This window comes from Chelonia mydas, chromosome 13, assembly GCF_015237465.2.
Source record: "Chelonia mydas isolate rCheMyd1 chromosome 13, rCheMyd1.pri.v2, whole genome shotgun sequence".
Classification (NCBI taxonomy): Eukaryota; Metazoa; Chordata; order Testudines; family Cheloniidae; genus Chelonia; species Chelonia mydas.
Genome location: NC_051253.2, coordinates 19,977,651 through 19,999,579, shown reverse-complemented (window position 1 = coordinate 19,999,579; position 21,929 = coordinate 19,977,651). Strand labels below are relative to the sequence as shown.

At 39.7% G+C, this 21,929-nt stretch overlaps 1 protein-coding gene and 1 long non-coding RNA gene across 5 annotated transcripts in view; one reads left to right on the top strand and one right to left on the bottom strand.

Moving 5' to 3' along the window:
• The window catches only part of STK4 (serine/threonine kinase 4), a 76,193-nt gene that overhangs the window by 39,836 nt on the left and 14,428 nt on the right, over nucleotides 1-21,929 (bottom strand). For both annotated transcript variants that reach the window (XM_007067297.4, XM_043526679.1), the window contains exons 8-10: nucleotides 21,081-21,209; nucleotides 17,255-17,441; nucleotides 2,967-3,124 (exon numbers count right to left, since the gene is read on the bottom strand). In XM_007067297.4, coding sequence (XP_007067359.1) covers nucleotides 2,967-3,124; nucleotides 17,255-17,441; nucleotides 21,081-21,209 — 474 coding nt within the window. The remainder of the gene's footprint in view (nucleotides 1-2,966; nucleotides 3,125-17,254; nucleotides 17,442-21,080; nucleotides 21,210-21,929) is intronic.
• LOC119567874 lies at nucleotides 961-21,082 on the top strand. Of its 3 annotated transcripts, XR_006285320.1 has the most exons (5): nucleotides 961-1,571; nucleotides 3,623-8,061; nucleotides 8,424-8,536; nucleotides 18,769-18,870; nucleotides 20,221-21,082. It is a non-coding gene; the product is annotated as an uncharacterized LOC119567874 (long non-coding RNA). The 3 variants fall into 3 exon arrangements; XR_005227819.2 differs by lacking the exon at nucleotides 961-1,571 and having other exon boundaries at nucleotides 3,124-8,061; nucleotides 20,460-21,082; XR_006285319.1 differs by lacking the exon at nucleotides 961-1,571 and having other exon boundaries at nucleotides 3,124-8,061.

The window sequence follows — 21,929 nt, the reverse complement described above, 5'->3', positions numbered from 1 at the left end:
CACCAAACTGGTAATCTATGTAAACAGCAATACTTCAGTAATAACAGAAGGCAGTAACCAAGGGCATATAACTGAGTCAAAACAGCTACTCATCACAGGTCTAAAAATATTTCTTCTCTGTTACAATGTTCTGAGCCTCTGTTTGCCAGAAGCCAGGAATGGGCAACAGCAGGTGATGATTACCTGTTCTGTTCATTCCCTCTGAAGCACCTGGCATTGGCCACTGTCAGAAGACAGGATACTGGGCTAGCTGGACCATTGGTCTGACCCAGTATGGTCGTTCTTATGTCACAGAACTTTCCTCTTTACCTTGTGCCTTCTACACTACACACATCCCTCACTGTGTGCACACTCCCAATGAACTAGATGTGCACTGATCCATAAGAGGACACCCCATTCTATGGTAATAAATTGGGGTCTTCACAGTTTTCAAGAAAGTCCCAGAATGTTTATATGAAAAATTTTTAGATGGATTTTGGTATCAACCTATTAGAATTAAAACAGAAGAAATCAATTTTTCCTCCACAACTCTTTTCAAGAGGAACGTGTATCCTTTACTACGCTAAAGTGTCTAGCTTCACATTGTTGGCTAATACGAACACCCATTCAATGACAGCATGCACACATGGAGAAGGAAAGATATGCAGCACCCCTTAAAGTAAAAGAGGGAGAGAATTATATTATGTCAGAGGGTGGCTGACCCTTTTAAAAGGAGTTGGGCCTAACCCTACCTGTGACTAATGAGCCACCGCCCAGCTGAGGCTGTGAGGCCAGATTTCAGGTGACAGCTTGAAGATCACCTGGTCCTCATAAAAACCAACAGGTAATAAGTAACTCAGGTTAGCGGGAGAGCTGCAGGGGTAGGAAGGCTCCTGCAGTAGTCCCCAGGTCAGGGGAAGAGGCCAGTTTATATAAAACTCTCAGGCAGATGGCCTGCAGTGCATAATCTGCAAGGAACAGGCTAGGAAGGAAAAGGAAACAGAGAGGCTCGCCCTGACTCCCAGGCAGATGGCCTACAGAGTATAATCCTGTAGAGAGTAGATAGGCTCCTGAAGATAACCCTGGGTCAAGTGGAAAAGGACATGTTTGATATATTTTCTGTTATTCTGAAGTCCTTGAAGAAAAGGGACTGGAATCCTGTGGCTGGAGTGCTCTTTGGTGCATAGGCTGGTAAATTAGCCTGCTGCTTATATACTATTTTTGTAAAATGTGTTTCTGAAGTGATTCTGAACATCAACAGTGGTGCGCAGGGGCAAAACAGGGCTTGTGTGTTACAAAGGGCTACAGGAGAAATGTGCGGTGGGTCCTCTAGTGGAGTCTCCATGCCAATTTAGGCTAAAGTGGAGAGACTGCACGATCTGTGCTTCCCTGGCTCCAGTGGCCCTATGAATCAGTGCAAGAGGCACAGAAGAACTGCAGATACTATACCAGCCTTGGCTGCAAGGCCTCCTCTGAAGCACTGTGTCATGACCAGGAGGTAGACTGTGCTTCCTGCATGGCTTTATGATGCTGGGGTAAATTTCAACATTAATTATTTCAATCTGATTCCTTCATATTACCCAAGATTCAAGGTAAGTTAAAACAGAGTACAATAAAACAAAAGCAGCTAACACAGAAAGAACTTGCGCTGAAATATCACTGAAAGAGACAGCTGAAAAACACCACAGTAAGGTGGATTATCCACCTTGCAGTACTGCTAACTCCAGAAATCATTCAAAAATCTTAAGTCTGATCCCCCAAAAAGTGAGATTGGCTTAAGAGTCATCATGAGATTTTAAATAAAATAAATTTTAGGTCCTGTTTTGCATTCTGGTTTTGAGACATTGAGGTTTGCATTTTCCAGCTTTTCTCCATTACTATCTATGAAGGCTAGAAACAGGTTTTGTTTTAAAAAATATGAAGGCTGAGATTTGCAAATAACGTGACTCCTAGAGGTAAAGCTTTAAGATAACACATACCAATCATCATGAGATTTGGCAACACTGATTCACACATGACACATTAAGGATTAATATTTTCCAATAGCCATGTGGAATTTTGGTTATATTTTAGCCATTACGCATTTCAAACAAAAAAGAATAAAATTACAAAAAGTTTATGTTAGTATCTTAGATGTTCTTACATGAAAAATATACCCAGAGGCTGTAATGAGTTAGCATTTAAATTCTCCTTGACTTTCTATTACAATAGAACCTCAGAGTTACGGACACCTGAGGAATGGAGATTGTCCGTAACTTTGAAATGTCCTTAATTCTGAACAAGATGTTATGGACTTCAGCCGCTGGGAGGGGGGGAGAGGGAGGGAGGAGGGGCTGCTGCCACAGGGTGGTGTGCAGGGTAATCAGAGCTCCAGGTGAGGGGTGGGTGAGAGCTTCTGCCCTTCGGGAGCACTAGAACTCAGGGATTTAGATCTTGGGGGAGTGCTGGGACTCAGGGCTTCAGCCCTGCAGCTCTGCTCCTGGTTTCAGCTGGGGGGGGGGGGGGGAGAGAGAGAGAGAGAGAGAAGGGTGCACGATGGGACTGAAACCGGCGCTCCCCTCATAGTTAAGCCCCAAGCCGCTATGCCCCCTGCAGGTCTGCAGCCAGGAAAGGAGCCGCAGGGCTGAAGCCCCAAGCCCCAGTACTTCCAAGGATCAGAAGCCCTGACCACCACTCCCTGCCTGGAGCCCTGACCCCCCCTCACCCTGCAGCTGCAGTCCCAACCCCTGCCCAAACCCCAGAGCTAAAGCCTTGAGGCAATGAAGGGTGTGTGTGTGGGTGGATGTGGGTGTGGGTCTTTGTCTCCCCCCCACTGCTGCAGGATTACTTCCGGTTCCACAGGGTGGCCGGTTGACCGGTATGTCTGTAACTCTGGTGTTTGTACCTTTGAGGTTCTACTGTACCTTCTCCAAATAAGAAACTTGTTACAGTAAGATTAACAGAAAACCTTTAAGGTGGCCGTATTACATTTCAAAGTATATACTTACACATTCGTAGTCTCCATCCTGTGGTACTTTCCAATCAGAGGAATTTTTTGTCTGGCCAGATGCATTCTTCCCAAAGCTATTGAGCTGATTCTCCTTTTCTTTTTGTTCAAAATATTCCAGGAATGATGGTTTGGCTGGCTGCATTGTTTCATCGCTCCCTGGAAATATTTAAAAAATGGTAAAACAATGGTCACTTCCGTAAAAATCAGAAACTACAGCATTTTATATTTCACCAAACAGAATCTGTCTCAAGCAATTAGTTCACTAATAATATTTGGCAAAGCTGACAAAGTACTATCTATGTGGAAAGCACTAGACAAATAGCTAATCTTCACGCCATTACTGTGAGAGAAGTATTATCCCCATTTGCCTCTGTTTCTCCATCTGTAAGAGGTTAAGAGACCACAGAGCCAGTTGCATCAGAGCCAGGATTAGAAGTCCAGAGGTTCTGACTGTTAGACCTGTACTGAGTCCATCAGACCAAACTGCTAAGTGACTGCTAAGATATGCACTAGAAGCTGCATACAGACTTCAGCCAGCTGGATGCCAGCTTATTTATTACAAACTAGGTTGTATGCATTATAAAATATGAAAAAAAAGGATATAAATTGAAGTTCAACAACGAATGAGATCAGAATCAAAATTTGTTTTACAAGTGAGAACATGCTACATTTTCCATTTGACTGAAACAGTACAGAAGGCCAGCTGCCACCACACTCCAAGAAAGCCCCTGTAAGTTCCTTTGTATAACGGTTACATACCCTGTCCTTTCCTGAAGGCGTGGGGAGGGACTATTAATTTTTTAAGGTATGCATGGGGTCGGGGAGAAATAGATTTTAAAATCAACACTTATTCTAGAAGATTCTTTTGCTAGGATATTTCCCTTAGTCAAATACAGGTTCTCCTACTGGGTCACACAAGTTAGATTGGATTAGAAATAAGGATGGTAACATGCCCTGCCTTCCTTCAGCCACATTTACATTTGGATTATGGTTTAATGTGATCTGTGCAGTGGTGCTGGAACTAGAGATACTGGAGGTGCAGCCGCACCCCTTGGCTTGAAGTTTTAACACCAAATACATGGTTTCCATCAGCAGCACCCCCACTATAAATATTGCTACAGCACCCCTGGAGCCATGTACATTTAAGCATGAATTCACCCAACCGATCCCCTCTAGCACACTGTCACCCCTGCTCATCTTATGTCAAAAGTGGAAGTGTATGGCCATACATTCAATTAGGACACTGACACCGTTTGAAACAGATGAGATTTGAGGTCTAGATGAGATGGGATCTAGGAGAAGCCAAGCCTTCCTCAGTTGAAGGATCATTAGGATGCCATATGGGGTTATGGGTCAGGGGAAAAGAGACAAAAAGTGAACAGACTGTAGCCTCAAAGCACCGGGGGAGGGAGGGGGAGAGGGGATTAGACAATATAAGAACTGTTAGAAGTAACAAAATATTGAAAGTTTCAATGTGGATTCTTGACAGTATAAAAGGATAGGACTGTCAAATTTAAGACTTACCTGCTAGTGCAACTGGTGCAGTTTCAGATGTTGTTTAATATGTATTCAAATTTATGTCCAGCTGACAAACAAGATTTAAAGCAGATAATACTTTGTACAGAGTCTCAGCATAAGAATAAAAATATGCTTGTACAGAAGATATACTATTGCAGCAAGCTACACCTTAGGATCATGAAAACTGAAACTGTATTTACAAAGATTATTCACAGCTAAATGCAATATTGCTTTCATTTATGATAAATTCCTGCATATGGTTTTTGTGCACATTACATATGAGTTAGTTCTAGAAGAGCAAGTCAACTAACCTATTTTGAAGACCCTGTTTTCAAAAGGGAATGTTATTTCATTGTAATAAAAAACACAGTTTGCTACACAATGCAAGAAATCTATCATGTCTAAATGCATTAAGCATTACAGAAGTCAAGTCTCACATGTCCATAAAAGCCAGCAACTCATAAATTCAGCTTCCCACAACAGTTACCCCAGGTCAAGTGCTAGTATAAATGGCACCAAAATTAGCCAAACATAAGCCAGGTCTAGACTGGGTAGTTAAGATTACACCATCAAGTGCCACACAAGTGAATTAAGTATAATTGCCAAAACTAATAAAAAATGGGGCTTAAAATACATAAAATAGTCTCTTAAGTGATTTGCCAGATGTCCATAAGACAATCTTTGGCAAAGAGTTTCACATTTTGGAGATATGTAGACATAAGCTTGTCAAAGATCTAAATTTTCCAAGAGACTGTATGCTATTAACTGGTGCTTTATTTTTGGTATCTGGAAATCCATACATGTTTAGTCACAGAAGTAATTCTTTAAAGTAAAACTGACATATTATATTGTAGAACTTCATTTCCAGATTTTATTTGATTATTAATAGATATAATGGTTTGAATTCTTGTACCAACTTGATATTTTAAGGACATCTTGTATGTTTACAGAAGTGTTAAATATAGAGTAAAGTGAACTTCCATAAAGCAATAAGATATTTTAGCATGATCCTTGGCTTCAGATACTGAAAGAGACAAAGGGGTGGCTGTACAAATAATATGAAAATATCATTACAACTCTTTAAGCAACACTGCAAATATCTTGTAGTCTTTCCTGAGCCAGCAAACAGCTGAAGGATGAAAATAAATGCTTACACATCTGCATCATAACAGACGTTAAGACAAATTATTTTATTCTACCACTGGCAATAGTTTCCTTTTTTAAAAAGCCTCATTGTACAGAATCAGATCAACAAAGCCACCTTCAGACAGACTGCATCAAGGTCAGAGTTGGAAACGTGTTTGCAAAGTAGAGAAATATTGTCCTATTGGGGATAATTACTGAAGTAGTATAGAACTCTAATTACCACTGCGGTGACAAAACATTTATTTAGAGAGTGAAGATACTCTACGCATACTCATTCTATGCAACTGCAAGATACTGTTAGAAGCAAGATGCACATTATAAATGTTAAAGTCAATGAATACAGAGCAACGTTTTATGTGGTGGAATTTTGTAGAATACGCATGAACTCACGTTGGACAGTACAATCGAAATGAGGTTTAAGGGGCCTAATGTGAGTAGCTCCAATTGAGGACAAGTTGAAGGAGGCTGGGCTACACTGGTACGGGCATATCCAGCGGAGACCCAAGAGTTATATCAGTGGGATGGCTCTTGACGAAAGATGGCTAATGGGGAGACCAAAGACTCTGTACGCAGACCAGGTATCAGTGGACTCCGGAGAGACCAATCTGCATGACAGCCGAGAAGAAGGATACAAGAGTCGCCAACCCCGAATAAGCGAAGTGTCAAGAACGAGGGGGCAGCAGCATGAACTCATCTGTGTAAACACACACACACACACTCTATAATGGTCTGGAGTTCTTTTTTAAAAATCTATATTAGAATGAACAGTCAAATTAGTGGTTTGAAAAAGTCATTTTTAAATACTCCTTCACAGAGTACTACTTGATTTTCATGAGCTTATATTCTTACTGAAAGATAATTTTGCTTAGATGTAGTTGCTGTACTGCAGGAATTAATTCAGAAAGTAACCTTTAATAAAATTTAAAAAAAAAATCTCCCCCTCTTCCCAGAACAGTAAAATTTTATTCTGCACCAACTAACTGTTGCTCACAGTAACATCCATGGGTAGGTGCAGTCAATCATATCACTAGTTACTTCAGTCATGGAAGGGTCCTTTGGTAACTTCAGTGAAACCAAAATTACACATTTCTGATGTTTAGTCAACTAAATTTCTGTTTCCACACAGAAGAGCAACATAAGGATACAAATAAAAGGCAAATGACTACAAGCAGGTTCTGGGTTAGATATTGATAACTCTACAATAGTTAAAAGAAAGCATGTACTGTACTTCTCATCCACCACTAACCATGAAGTCAGCTTTGTCCTTTGAGAGATACAATAACCTTCAGTCTTTAATAGCCATCAATTAAGTACATTTGTACGGGACATATTTTTAAACTTAAATATTGATTTACTGGAATAATTTATTGAACTGATTAAGATGCAGGTTTACTAATTGACGAGGAAATGATGAATGGAAAAAGACAGTAAAATGACAAATTAGCACAGCTCTGGGGATTTTTATAAATTTTAATTGCTACTATAATTTCAGAGTCAGGTTGCTTATTTAGAAAGATTGACAGAAATGCTCCTTGAGAAGGAAAGACAATACACCAAGTCAATGTCATTCTGGCATGGTAGATTTATTTTTGTAATCCTGACTTATATCGACGCCAGCTTTGCAGAAAGGTCATCTGCTATTAATTCAATACAAAGTTCACCTGTTTAATTCTGTTTAAGGTTTTCATAGAAACCAAAGAAGAAACTAAAAACTAAGTCTGGTTCTGTAAAGAAGGGTATCAGATATTGGCCACTGCTGGAGGAAGACACCAGACTAGATGGGACATTTCCTAGTATTACAGGTTATATCAAAATATTAATGTTTAACAGAAGTGAAAATGGAGGGAGGGAGGGAGGGAGGGAGAGAGAGAGGGAGAGAGAGAGAGAGAAAAAAAAAAAAAATCGCTACTGGTTATACTGTGGGCATTATGCATGTCAGACTGGAATAACTTCTTTATGTAAGCATATACTTAGGACCTTAAAAAAAAAAAGCCTTTTATGGAGATGAATCAATATAGCTCCTCTGGAGCTGTTAATGTTTCATCATTTAAATATGTAGTCATCATTTTAGGAGCCATATTAATTACAAAATGGAACACAATAGCTCTGTTGGAGCCTTTCCAGTCTATTACATGTTTAGGATATTTATTTAGCACCATCAGTGCTCATAGCACGTTATTGTAAAGTTTGCCAAACGAAGAATAAAGATCAGAATCCCTACCCAAAAACGAACTATGAAAAAAGAGAACACTCAACTGTGCTGTTGGTATAATTTCTTTGAAAATTGAGAAATATTAATGTTTAAAATCTATTTTGGGACAGATGTTAAAAAAAGAACAGCAGTGAAATGTCACTGCCCTGGCTGCTCAGGTGAAGGGAAGATCACAAATCATGTATGGCAAGTCCCCCCCCACCCCACACACCCAAAGGTGAGAATTTTAAGTCAGTGCTATACGAAGTACTTCATATTAACATTAAATTTCAAAATTACTGTTAAACATAGCCTTGTGTCTGGTAAATAGCCACTGCTTTGAATCTTCATTAGTGTTGCCCAATAAACTCTAATGGCATTTGGACGGGATTTTCCAAAACCAAAAAAGACTTCAATAGGAGTAGAAATAGGCCAAGGAACAATGCTTCTGAAAATTCCACCCTATTAGTCAAGTAAGCTTGCTGAGTAGTAAAACTATGAACGTAACAAGAATGTTTCTCTCCTACTAAAATAAATGGGAAATAGAAACCAATGCAATAGGAAAAAAATCCTTATTTTACTATTTTTCCCTCTTTATAGCGATTCCCGCCCCATCACCGAAAGCACGTTCCGGAGCTGTTACTGGCTATGAGAGAAGTACACCTATTCCTTCAAGAGCTGTAGCTCACGAAAGCTTATGCTCAAATAAATTGGTTAGTATCTAAGGTGCCACAAGTACTCCTTTTCTTTTTGCGAATACAGACTAACACGGCTGCTACTCTGAAACCTGTACTCTATAACCTCTTGTGTGTTCTTTAAATCTGTGTTCTGTTTTAAAGAGACCTATGCCTGAAGCATGTAGATTTTCTTCATTCCAAATCAGAGCTGGGGAAACTGCACTGCAAGTACATTAAGATTTTAAAATTAAATGTTTAACCTGCAGCCCTGCCAGTTTGCTAATGGACATGTTCATGTACAGAACTATAATTCTATCTAAAACCATAAAATGTTCGCTTATGGGGTTCGTAATATTATATTAGAGAAGTTAGATATTGAGCATGTGTATATTTTCCTGATAGGAAGACTAAAGATTATCAAAACAAAAATTTGATTATTTCCTCTAAACTTAATAGAAAGGTTTTTAATTAAAAATGTTGAGGATAAAAACGAGCTATTTCATTTTAAACATTACCATGAAGTGCTGAAAGCCCAAATGCACAAACATTGCACTAGTGCATAAACTGTCAGGACATGAATTGTTTTTGTTAAGTCAGATTGTATTTTTTGGTGACAAATGATGTCACCAGTGGCTAATTAGACTACAAACTTCTATATGAGGAACCTATCAACACAGGATTATCTTGGAGTTTTCCCACCAACTACACACAGGTAAGTACTTTGAAATTCTTGGATAGAAGATTGTAAATACAAAGTATTTTTCTTGTACTCTGTCTTTCATCATGGCTTAGACTTGTTGTATCGAACTATTTGATATGCCTATCCACTGAGAATGAGAAACAGTTTGACAAAATCTGAGTAGTTGGGCATACTTTCTGGAATTACATACTAGAGTACTAGGAAAGAACTTGACTGACTTTGTTAGACAGACTTTAGTTTGCTCATGATCCTAGTAAGCTGCAGCATCTAGACAAGTTACTAGAGGACTACAATTAAATTCCAGAGAGTGCGTGATTTGTGATAATGCGCTATAGGGTGGCAGGAGCATGTACACCAAGGACTTTGGAAATAACTTACTATTTGTTTTGTGGTAGCATGAAGAGACCCAAAGTAAGGATCATGGTGCTCCACATCCAGGAATACAGAGTCCCTGTATAGAAAAGCTCCTGATCAAACTTTGTGAGGATGTATCATGTTAGTTTTAACTTTAAAAATCAGAAAAGCCATTGCTGTCTTTTATAGTTTAATTCAAAGGTCTAAGCTAAGCATTTAACAATAATAGTGCCCAATGATTACGTACAATAAATGCCTAATATGCAAATTTCAAATGGAAATTGTAGTTCTGTTTGCATCAAGCTTTTCCTCAAGAGAACTATAATGGAAGTTTAAAAGCCACTTGGGATAATTTGTACAGAAACTAAGAAAGATTAACAGAACTGCATCATTTCATTCAGCATAGCAGAAAGAGGCAAATGTATTCAACTACAGCAAAAAGTATTCCACCTTTAATTAATTTCCCACCCTTTAGTAACATGAACTGCAATTCACCCACATGAAGTGCAAGGCATGCAGCATTTCACAACTCCTTAAATTTACACTGATAAGTCTTCCCATGATTATGAGAAAAATTTTCTCAGTCCCAAATGAAATCTAAACCATGCCTGGTGGGTCCTGCCACCACTGCAAAGCAACAGAGAACCATTACAATTAATTCAAAGCATCCAAACTAATTTATTTTGTAAACTATAAAGTATCTTATATTCATTCAAGAAAGAATATTTGTTCGTAATGACACAGAAAAGTCTATGGTACAGGTATTAGAGGAATCTTTCTATAAAATGATAAAAGGCTCTGTGCATGTTCTGTGATGCAAGAAAGCTAGTTAAACTGAGGACCACCCTTTCTGACATCTTCCTTTAGTATGTTTTATTAAGAACTATGACAATATTATACTAGCCCACAAGCAAATGAAGGGACAGAGGCTGCTTTCCTCCCCATACATCACCACAGGATTTTCTGACAGGGAATTCTTCTCTCTCAGCTTGTTTGCTTTAGTCATTGGACTAAATACATGAAGGCATTGGAGAGAAAAGCAGAAAAAGGGGAAACAGTGACAAGTTCTGATTGGACAACTCATTCCTAGCCCATATCATAATCTTACCCAGCAGCAACTTTACTTGGATGTGTTGCAATCTTTTGTATCCAGGGTCTCGCACACAACAATCTAAGGATTTTGATTGGTATACAGCTGAACGAGAATACAGACGTGTCAGCAACTCCTTTTTTAATGTTTGTGGCCATAAAACTTACCAATGCTTAAGGCAGAAGCTAATATTCATACACCACATTTGTTGCTGTTCTTCTGGGAGAAAAATCCTCAATAGCATAAGTAATGGCTAGTAAGAGGAATTCCGATTTAGAAGTGGCACTCTTTGATCAAAGTACTTTAAGATTTTATTTGAGAAACTATTTGTTCCCAGGAGGAGGACATTTCCTCCACAGTTCATTCTGGTCCTCACAGGAAATAAACTCCTAATTATTCTTAGAGGAGACAGGTAGGTCAGAGCTAGCCTGCAGATGAGATTTACTATTTTGGGATAAAGTTGTGTCTAATCATAAATAATTCACCTCTTTCCTCTACATCTTTCAAGATACTGTTGTGGTATATGGCCCACTGTATACTACTCAGTACTCCATTACTCATGATCCCCATCTTGATCAAGTCATTGCCCGTGTCCAGAAAACTTCTTCTAGTTTCTATCACTGGCATTCATAGATACACAGTACTGTAAAAGCAATAAAGGCACTCAGCTGTATACTTCCAAGATTGCTACATTAAACACTTATATGTCTGCTTCCAATTTCAGAATGCTGGATGGAATTTATGTTCATGTATTATGAGCTTTATTAATGGTGAGGCCATGTACAATATTCAGCATGCAAAGAACTGAAAGTGGACAAGTGTGTAGCTCAGACTCCAATTGTGTTTTAAAATGGGTTACAATCTGTTGGGTAATGCCTTCAGATTCTCAATGTGTTTTAGAAGACATTACTCTACTGTTAAAAAACACACCACTTTCTTGTCAACACCATAATGGCTGTATATGTACTCCCACTGCTAGTCTACATGACTGCACTCACAGCTACATGACACGATATTCCTGTTGCACAGATGGGAAGTAAAACAAACAAAGAGCAGTCATCTTCACCAGAAGTATTTCTGGTGTGTGAAGGTGAAAAGCAATACAGACTATAACTACCACAGGGAAATATGCCCAGTACTGAAAGAAAGTTCTCATTTGTGGACATTTATATTCACCATGCATCAACAGTATAGCGGGGGGAAGGAAGTGTCAATTTAGGTATTTATATAATGCTCATCGCAATATCTGAGGACATATTGCTAATAATGCTTTATGTCCCAATTACTTCTAAATGGTCCAATTCATTTTAGATATAAAGCTATACCACTGAAAACTCAACCTAATACATGAACTGGAAGTAGTGTTATGGAAAATCATCTTCTGAAGAATAGCAGAAAAATGCCAATGACATACTTCTGCAATAATCACATCATCCATTTCAATACCAGGCAACTAAACAACTTCAGACACTGACTGTCATAAAACCACCTAGAGCTGCCTCATAAGTATAGATAAATAACGCTTTACTCATTTGCAACAATAACCGAGTGTAACACCTAGTGGATGCCTTCTAAGCCAACCACATTTAATTATGCTGTGCATTTTAAATTACAGTTTTTACATAGCAAATTAATTGCTTTACATGAAAAATTAGAGTTCTAACTAGTGAAAGGCCTATTGAATGTTGGCACTTAAATATTTCACTTTAGCTAAGTTAAAATATCAATATCTTGTACATTTAACACAAGACTACCAAGACTATAACAAGTTCAGATGGCTCTTCTCACCTAAAAAAATTGCAGAGTGCACGCACACCACTTTCACTCATTAATGAAATGCTGCCATCTCTAGAATAGAAGGTGGCTTCTTAACAGAGCACAATCATTTGCCAGCTTAGGACATAGGAAGAGATTTCAAGTGTAATTGGAAATTCCAGGTGAATTCATGTAATCATTGGATTTGGAATCTAGCTAAGACACTGAGGCTAATGCACCTACGCAGTGAGGCGTGCTAGAGGATCTTTAACTATCACAAACGGAGACATATTTTACATCATATCCAAATGACAAAGGGCATAGCGCTATTAGAGCTGCTAATGCCACACTGCTGCATTTGTACGCTACAATAAAGAGCCTCACTTGAGATCACTTATGATTACAGCCCAAGAAGGCAGTATAGTTATCTTACCTTCCACGTCAGGTATGCGTCTACTCTTTAGACCTAAAAAGCTCCAAGGTACCAGTTTTCCTCATCTCAAGTCCTACCCATTTTATGGGCAAGTAATACAAGCAAGATGTGGATGAGACAAGATTTTCAATAGTGTCTACCAGCACTACGAATACTAGCAAATGGCAGGAAATATGTCTACTGACAAACATACACACACAAATAGCCTGGGAGATAAGAGAAGAAATTTTAATAAATTAAATACACTTATCAATTGCATGAATATTAGTGAAATTTATCATTAAAGAGGAAATGACAACTTTTTTCCCCCACTAGCAATTTGAGCTCATGGCTGGCTGAAGTGTAGTTTAGTAGATGTTTTAATAAGAAAGGACAATAAAAAGATTTGTTGTGGCTATACTGAAATAATTATTCTGGTCTCTGAGCAGAACAAGAGTTCCTTATATTACAAATGAGTGCCCTTCCTTAGTGCTTCAGAAGGCTAGCTTTTAAATGTTAAAATTAAAGGTTGCTCCAAAGCAGTTAAACTCATATCAAGTAAGCTCTTAACAATGGATTTACAACAACAACAAAAAAAGATGTGTAGCAGTGCAGTTTAAATAGTTGCAGTTCTCAGAAAAATCAAAGACTCAATGGTTAGTGCACAAAAGACTAGGATATCTAGTGATATGCTTGTTTTGGGGGGCTTTTGGGGGGGGAAGGGGGTTGTTTTTTTTTGCAAATGTTTGAATATTTTGTTTTGAGTATCTCTTTGGAAAAACAACCAAGCAATTGTAAAATATTTAACCAGCCAAAATTAGTACATGATGGATTTTGGTACTTCTGTATTCAACCCTATACACAACAAGTACATTTAAAATCTAGTATATTTAAATGATCAAATCCTTTAAAAAAAAATTTCATCTAAGAACAGAAGGTATGGCTCTCAAAGTTTCATCACACATAGTATGAGTTGCTGGAGGAAACTGTTTCCCAGAACTTCCATAGAAAGCCTAGTATTAAATATGACATTTCAATGTCTCTCAGACCCTTTTTCATTTAAAAGGCAGGTTTTTTTGTTTTGTTTCTTTTAAATGGTACAAGAACCAGTTTTAGGCACGCAGGAGTTTCAGGCTCCTGGGAAGATTCTACTCTACCACTGCTGCTATGTAAAAGAATTTAGATCTTCATACTGTATTCACCTGAACACTCTTTACCATGATTTGCTAGACCAGTTATCATTTGAAAGACAGATCACTTTTAATGCATGAATTAATGAAAATTCTCCAATTCCAATGCATTAAAATTACCATTATTTCACCCACTTAAGATTTTGAAAAATCCTTCCTCAAAAGAGTTCTGCTGCTGGTTTGATGACTTTTTATAGCTCAATCAATTTAACTGAACTTCAGAACATTAACATGGAAATAAGTTGAAAAAATGGAGCATTCGAGGCAATTCACAGGAAAGGCATTTGCAAACTCTTAAGAGATTATTGCTTAGCCATCTCCCCAAGAAACAGTTATATAAAGGAATATTAATATGGACAGCGCACTGGGCTGCACTTAGGAATTCAATATTATTCTACTGGAGGAGGTGGAGAAGAAAGGAAAAGGAGTTTAAGCTAAATTTTAACCTGATATGGTAATTTTCCAAATGATGAAATCAACAAACCAACTGCACTGAAGATATATATATATATATATATTTTTAAATGTAGGTACTCCTTTGACAGCAAGAGCAAAAATGCTGAATGAAACCAAGCTGCTCTGGATCCTCTTGAAATTATGGCATTAAATGTACATGTACATGAAAGTAGTGTGCAAAAAAGTGACGTTGCCACTTGCACCAGGAACCTCACATTCATTCCTCAGACTGAGGAAGTCCTCTGACACTTCCAAATGTTTAGAAGCTCATCTTCCAATTCAAGCAGCAGCTGCCAGCAGCCTGTTCTGGAGCTCCCTCTTCTGGTTAGATGCTAAGACATATCCAACAACTGCAGTAGCCATTGTAGGATGTCCCTAACCACAAAATAAATGCTGGTTTTAAAGTTGGGTGTTTCATCTGTGAAAGTAAAATAACCACATACATCCTCTACAGAGAAAGTAATTGGAGGACAGAACTATTTATTTTCAGTTTGTAAGGACCACAAACTTTTGAGGTGAAGGTGAATGTAAGTGATGGTAAGTGAACTGAAATAGGCCAAAAATGAAGGGGTTTAGCATTGTTCAACTTTGTAATTGATACATTAATTCACATCAAAGAGCAATTCCCTCTTCCATCCAAGTTTAAACAGAATTTTGGTAGCATTCTTCCCTTAGTGTGAAGTTAGTGAATAGTTAACAAGTGATAGCAGAGATGCGGGGAAATACTCAAAAGTGAAAGACTGATCATAGGCTTTTTTCTTAGAACAGAAAACAAAAAACCCTTTAGATTTCTGCTCCCTTGAAAACTTGAAAAGCCATATTACTCAGATTCTTTAAAAGGAAAAACTCAATATGTTTTCTGTTTCTGAACAACTGGTATTCACACCTTAAACAGCCCTTGCCACATCTTCTTGGGCAATCATTTAAATTACAGTAAACTACTGTACATAGATGCCTGATTTTCCATCTCTCTCCTTGTCACAGACTATTATCCCGTTTCAGTCATGCTAACACTGAAATGCAAGTCAGCTTTGATAACTCCGTTTCCTTTCTTCCCATTGTTATAAAGCAGACTTCCCCTGTTACTTATGGCTAATCAATATTTGCCAAAGTTTGAAATTTCAGCAGAAAAGCCAGAGTTTGCAGAGCTCTATATCGATTTGTAAGCATATTACTATGTGCTCCCTCTTCTGTGAGAAAAAACTGTCTTCACCGAGAGAAGATGGTGAATCTAAAGAGCCAACAAGTGGAAAAGAGTTTTCATTTGACAGAACTAAGGAATTCCTGGGAAAAGTACTTCTTCTTAAGTGATTTGTATAATGTTTATACCCAATTATTCTTAGCTGGTCTAATCCAGTGGTCTCCAACCTTTTTACTCCCAAAATCACTTTTTGAATTTAAGGGCAATCCAGTATCTATCCCGCCCCTTCCCCAAAGCCCCACCCTGCTCACTCCATCCCTCCCTCTCTCCCCCACCCTCACTCACTTTCACCAGGCTGGGGCAGAGGTTTGGGAGTAGGCGCGGGCTCTGGGCTGAGACCGAGGGGTTCACAGTGTGGGAGCAGGCTCCGGGCTGAGCTTGGGGCAGGGGGTTGGGGTGCAGGAGGAGGTTTGGGGTGCTGGCTCTGGGATGGGGCTTGGGTGAGGTTCAAGGCTAGGGTGCAGTCTCCTGCCAGTACTTACCTCAGGCAGCGTCGCAGCGAGGCTAAGGCAGGCTCCCTGCCTGCCCCGGCCCCATGCCGCTCCCGGAAGGGGCCAATGCACCCCCTACTAAAGTCACAAATCTTTGTATTGATTGTTTCCATGGGAGTTCAGTAACTGAGAACTTAAACTCAGATCACCAGTGCTTCTTTTTTATATTTTAAAAAAAGAAGTACTGTTGCACTTTCTCCCATGTCACCTCAATGCCTGGGAGGAACTCCCTGTAAACATCTGCAAAGCCATTGCATTGTCCTCCTTAAATCTCTCCTCTGCCACAATGCCTACAAAAAACACCATCTCACCCCCACACCCATACCCTCCCAGATAGTGCTAGACAGCTGGTGTGCTGTGACTGCTACTTGTCACATTGTCCAGTTTTGTTTTGTTACCACCTTGCGTTCTCCCTGTACGTTATATTCACCGGTTGTCTCATTTTATACTCAGATTGCAAGCTCTTCAGGGCAGGCATCATCTTTTTGTTCAGTGTTAGCACAATGGGCCCTGATTCATGACTGGGAACCCAAGGCACGCTCACAATACAAATAACCAATACTACTTTACTTTTTAGAAGTAAAATCTCTCTAATAAAATGCTTGCATCTACTGAGTGGAACCAGGACAACAGAGAGCACCCAGTAACTTCAGACAGCACATCTCCTTAGAAACAGGAAGTGAGGCTGACATGCCATAATAGAAAAAACATTAACTGAATTCAAAGTTACAAAACCCAGGATGGAGTTTAACTAGTAATTTATAATTATTTAGTATTTTTTATCAAGGGAAGTTAGAGCAACACTAAGAGTATCTACAATAAATAGCATAGTGCAAGTACATAAAATTACCATAAAACTAATATGTCCCATTGGCAGAGCAGCTTGCTGAAAGCTATTACTCACTGTAATTAAAACATCCTTAGCTGCCATACAGAAGACATTTATTGTAATAATCTTAACTTTCCATTACATTTAGCTTTCTCCCTTCTGCTGACATTTTATCCTACTACGGCCTCATTGTACTTTTTGACCATTTCAACCTTTTCATTTTCATCTGTGTGTGAATTAGGGACTAGATAATCATTAAAAATAAGGAGTTCTTACTCTTCATGGTCCCCTCTTCTTCCTCTTCTTCCGTGTTTATTACCATTGTACCCAGCTGGGATTCCAGGGTTCCATCATGTTCTATCATGGTATTGGCTCCATCACTCATTGTACTGGCAGCTCTTATAGTACCAGTCTCATCTCCACTTGTCCGCACCATGGTACCCGAATCTGTTTCATCTTCTTCCTGTAGGAGGATGCAAGACATGCATTTACTGATCAGAGTTATCTTTTTTTTTTTTTTTTTAAATAAAAAAGAGTGGCAACATTCAAAGGGAACTGGTACCAACTTCCAATATTTCTTTGGAATCAGAGTCTTACAAAAATTTTGTAAAGTCAGCAAGATGTAACAAATTATGCCTTTTCTTCTCTCCTTCCTATTCCCAAATGGGTAATGAAAGATCTTCTCCATTCCTTTTCCTCTAGCTTTATCTATTGTTAGAAATATGCTGGGATGACCACTTTGCAGACTGAAGTCTTCCACTTAACTACATAAGAGTGATATTAGCAGTACAAGCGTCCCAACACAGCCAGCTGGCATCTGAGCCCTGACCCAATGGCCTATCACTAGGAGTAATTAAGTTGCAATATTCATTCAGCCCTTACTGTCTCTAAGGGCAGGTCTACACTATGGGGTTAAGTCAACTTAAGTTACGCAACTCCAGCTACGTGAACTTAGGTCGACTTATTGTGGTGTCTACACCACGCTGGGTCGATGGGAGAAACTCTCCCGTCGACTTACTTTATACTTCTCATTCCAGTGGAGTATCGGAGTTGATAGGGGAGCAATCAGCGGTCGCCTTAGCAGGTCTTCACTAGACCCACTAAATTGACCCCCGGTGGATCGATCCCTGCAGCACAGATGTGAAGACAAGCCCAAAGATTGCCAGATACAGTTGACCTAAAATTCCATTCTGAAATGATCTAGAGATCACTGAACAGTTTTTAGATGGCAGCAGTATTCAGTCTAGTCTATAGCGTGTATGTGCACGCTGAAGAGATAATGCCAGACTTTAGAAGCTGAGATTTAAAATAGTTTATCACTAGTAATAAACTCTTAAGGAATTGAAATAAACTGAATTTGCAAGCCTTTAAAAAAAAAAAAAAAGAAAAAGAACTGTACATTAAAATCAAACGCAGTCATTTTTTTCAGAGAATATTTTTTTCCATTTGTTACCACACATTAACATTGTGACAGATATTGCAATCCCACGCTGCATCTTCGGGAGAACATACTGTATGATAGTTATGATTGGGTCGTGTATCATTGTGGGCCAGGGACTGTACAAAACTCCACAGGGAGGAGGGTTGCACAGCTTCACCACGAACTAAAAATAGTGCGGGGTGATTAAGGTGAAACACTCAGATTGTAAACACTAAAGAGGTACCAACCCCAGGGAGGCTTGCACATACTAGTTCAAAGTCGGTATTCCAGAGGCTAACAGACAAAGAAAGAGCTTTTGGTATAAAAACGCTGCATTTAAACTGACTCTTGACCCTTCTCTCTGATCCAGCAAATGGACAGGACCTTTGAGCAAAGGGGATCCCAACCCTTGTGGAAAGTCTGCAAAGACCTGGGGCCCAGCTAAGACAGAAAGACTGAGGAGTGACCTCTGGTAAGCTTTAAGCATGCATATAGAAACTTCTGTTTTCTCTGTAATGCGTTTACCTTAAGATAAAGGTGGTTGCTTAGAAAGAGCAGTGTGGTAATTTGTAACTGCTGGCAATATGCTGTTCACAGTCTTTAGAGAGAAAACAACACTCAGGCACTGGCCTTTAGGCACGCTGGCTTGCTGGGTATAGCACAGTAAAAGGCCGGGAGCTGTACAGCTTTAAAGGTCAGAAGGGCGCAGGACAAGGACAAATTGCTTCAGTTTTCCCAATAGCAAGGAGGCAGAAGTGAGCATGTACGATCTTGTGCTCGGTGTGGTTCGTAGCACATGTTCCAAGCAGTTGTGGTGCTGACTACTGTGCCTTGCATAAAACTGGTCACCAAATCCAGTCCGCCCCCAAACTATTGCTCCAACACAAGGCCTGCAGGGTGCTATGAGCTGCACTAAGCAAGAGACAAGTGCACACAGATGCCCACTTCTACCTCCCTGCTGTTGAAAAAAAATCGCAGCAGTCTGGTGGGGGAGGGTAAGACTCAGCGGCCATGCATATTCGGCGTGGGGGGAGGGATATCAATACTTGACACTGCCGTAAATTTAATAAAAAAAATCATCCATGATGTTCACAAGGCCACTTGTTATAAGTGGTAAGCCCCCAGTTGCTGTGTATATGTGATTGTGGCCCTTCTGATCCAAGCTAGTGTCACAGGGCTAACGCACACACTTCTCACAGAGCTACAATACAAGGTCTCACCACTGTCAACATGTGGTAGTGCACCCTGCCCTCCTCCACTGCCTCCATGTCTGAGGCCTCTGTCCCACTAAGGGTGCTGGTAGTTCACAGCCGAACTTCCTGAACACCAAACCAAGAAGACTGGGAAAAAGATGAACTTCAAAAGTTAATTGGGGGGGGGGGGAGATGAAGTTTTACTGCAGGTGGGCAATAAACTCCCCCTCCAGCATTGTGAGAAGCTGCAGCAGAAAACCTACAGTGCCATGGAAGCTCTTGGTAACTCTTCCCTTCTAGCAGCAGTAATGTGGCAGGGCAGAGAGGCCACAGGAAAACATTTACACTAGAGGAATCCTTCCACCTCCAACTATCTGGCACCAGCTGTCAGTGATGCGATCACAATTCAGACACATAAGCAGCTGCACATAACCTTAAAGTCAATATCATGGTGACACTGTGAGTAAAGATTACTTCCATCCCAAAGCACAATGCAGCCCTAACTTCACAGTGAGGAAACACTGCATTTAACATACCTATATTTCATTGCAAAGCATGCTATTCAAATCTAGCTTCAGAAGAGGCTTGCTCTATAGAATAACCAACCGTCTGTTGTCCATTTTATTCAGTCAGGTTGAAACTGACGGAGCATGCTTCAAGTTGGCTTTTGACATGCTTTTGAAAAACCACCACTCACACTACAACACTTATTCAAAAGTCAAAACATAACATATGAACAAGCAATTACTTGGTCTGCAACTCTGGACTGAAAAAATGCACAGAACTCAAGCTCACAGCACTACACCATCAAAAGAAGTCTAAGCACACATCCCCTCTCCTTAAATTTGTGTCTGTTTCTATTGTACAGTATGAAGTTTCTATAAAGGGGTTTCTAAATCAGGAAGATGGTATGAAGAAAACAACATACTTGTGTTATATGGCAAAATAGAACACACTGAAGACTACAAACAAAAGGCCTCTCTACTATAGGAAAAACTTGATCCAGCCGAGAAAATGTATTTGAAGTCTTCTACAAATTTATTACATATCTTTAAAAGTATTTTCTTGGGCTAGTAACTGTCCTGTGGTAGGTGTTGTGTCTACGTTCCGCTGACTCACTAAGGCAAGTAGCTCAATACGGTTGAATATAAAGGAGGTGGGAGTGGGCTAATAGAGAGCAGCTACAGGACATGAGTTGAGCAGTCCTAAGCTAAAAAACCCAGGAAAAAATCAACGCTGGAATCAGTGACTGAGCTGAACACTATGTAGTATTATTATTAATTTCTGTGTTAAAGCAGCCAGTGGGGTCCTAATCCAAGACTAGGGCTCCTAGGTGTTATGATAATACAAACAATGACAATAATCAGGAGGGAGGAATTTTAGACTCTACCACATATGTGGACTACTTTAGAGCAGTTTGGGAAAGGCACCAAATCACACATATATCAGCATCAATATTTTAAAGTTATTGTGCCCATTAAACACTCACTGAGTTTTCTTCATCATCTTGATCCAATTCACGCTGTTGTGCTTCCTGACGTTTCAGTTTAACGTCCATTGCCTCATTAATCAAGTCCCGCAGGATTGACGCTCCTTTTGCGCTTTTAACAAATGGATGCTAAAAAAGTAGATATATTTTATAAGCAGCAAATATGAAGACAAAGCAGTAAAACGCTGTTACCCAGAGCTATGCCTATCCCTGCTGAATTACAGTTGGTGTACACAACCAAGTAGAAACTTTATAATAAACTTTTATTTCATAATTTATCCTTTTAGTGATGGAGAATGAGAGACCCATACTGAGTCACACTAAAAGGGCATTCCTGCATGACCCTGCATTCATACTTTATTTCTGAACTGTCATATCTAGAAATGAGATAAATTCATAACACCCAAGATAACACTATGGCTATTGCTTTCTAATAAGAGGCCAACAGTCTGCCTTCATTATTTGCCTTCTGCTTCTGACATTCTAAGGATCAACTGAAAAGCCACAGAGATAATCCCTTGATAGTGCTTCAGGAACCAAGATGCACCTCTGTCATGGAAAGGAAGAGGTACTTTAGAGGAAAGAACTGGGGCTCCTCTAACATGGTGCAGAGGGCAGGTAACCTCCATCAGCTCAAAGACAGCAAAAGGAAGGTTAGTTATTAAAACGCAGAGAGTGCTTTAGAAATTGATTAGCTTTGCTTGGATCTCTGTAAGTAGTAGCCTCTGAGGCAGAGGTGGGCAAACTACGGCCTGCGGGACCATACTGCTCAGCCCCCGAGTTCCTGGCCGGGAAGGCTAGACCCCAGCCCCTCCCCCGCTGTCCCCTCTCCCCTGCAGCCACGCCCCC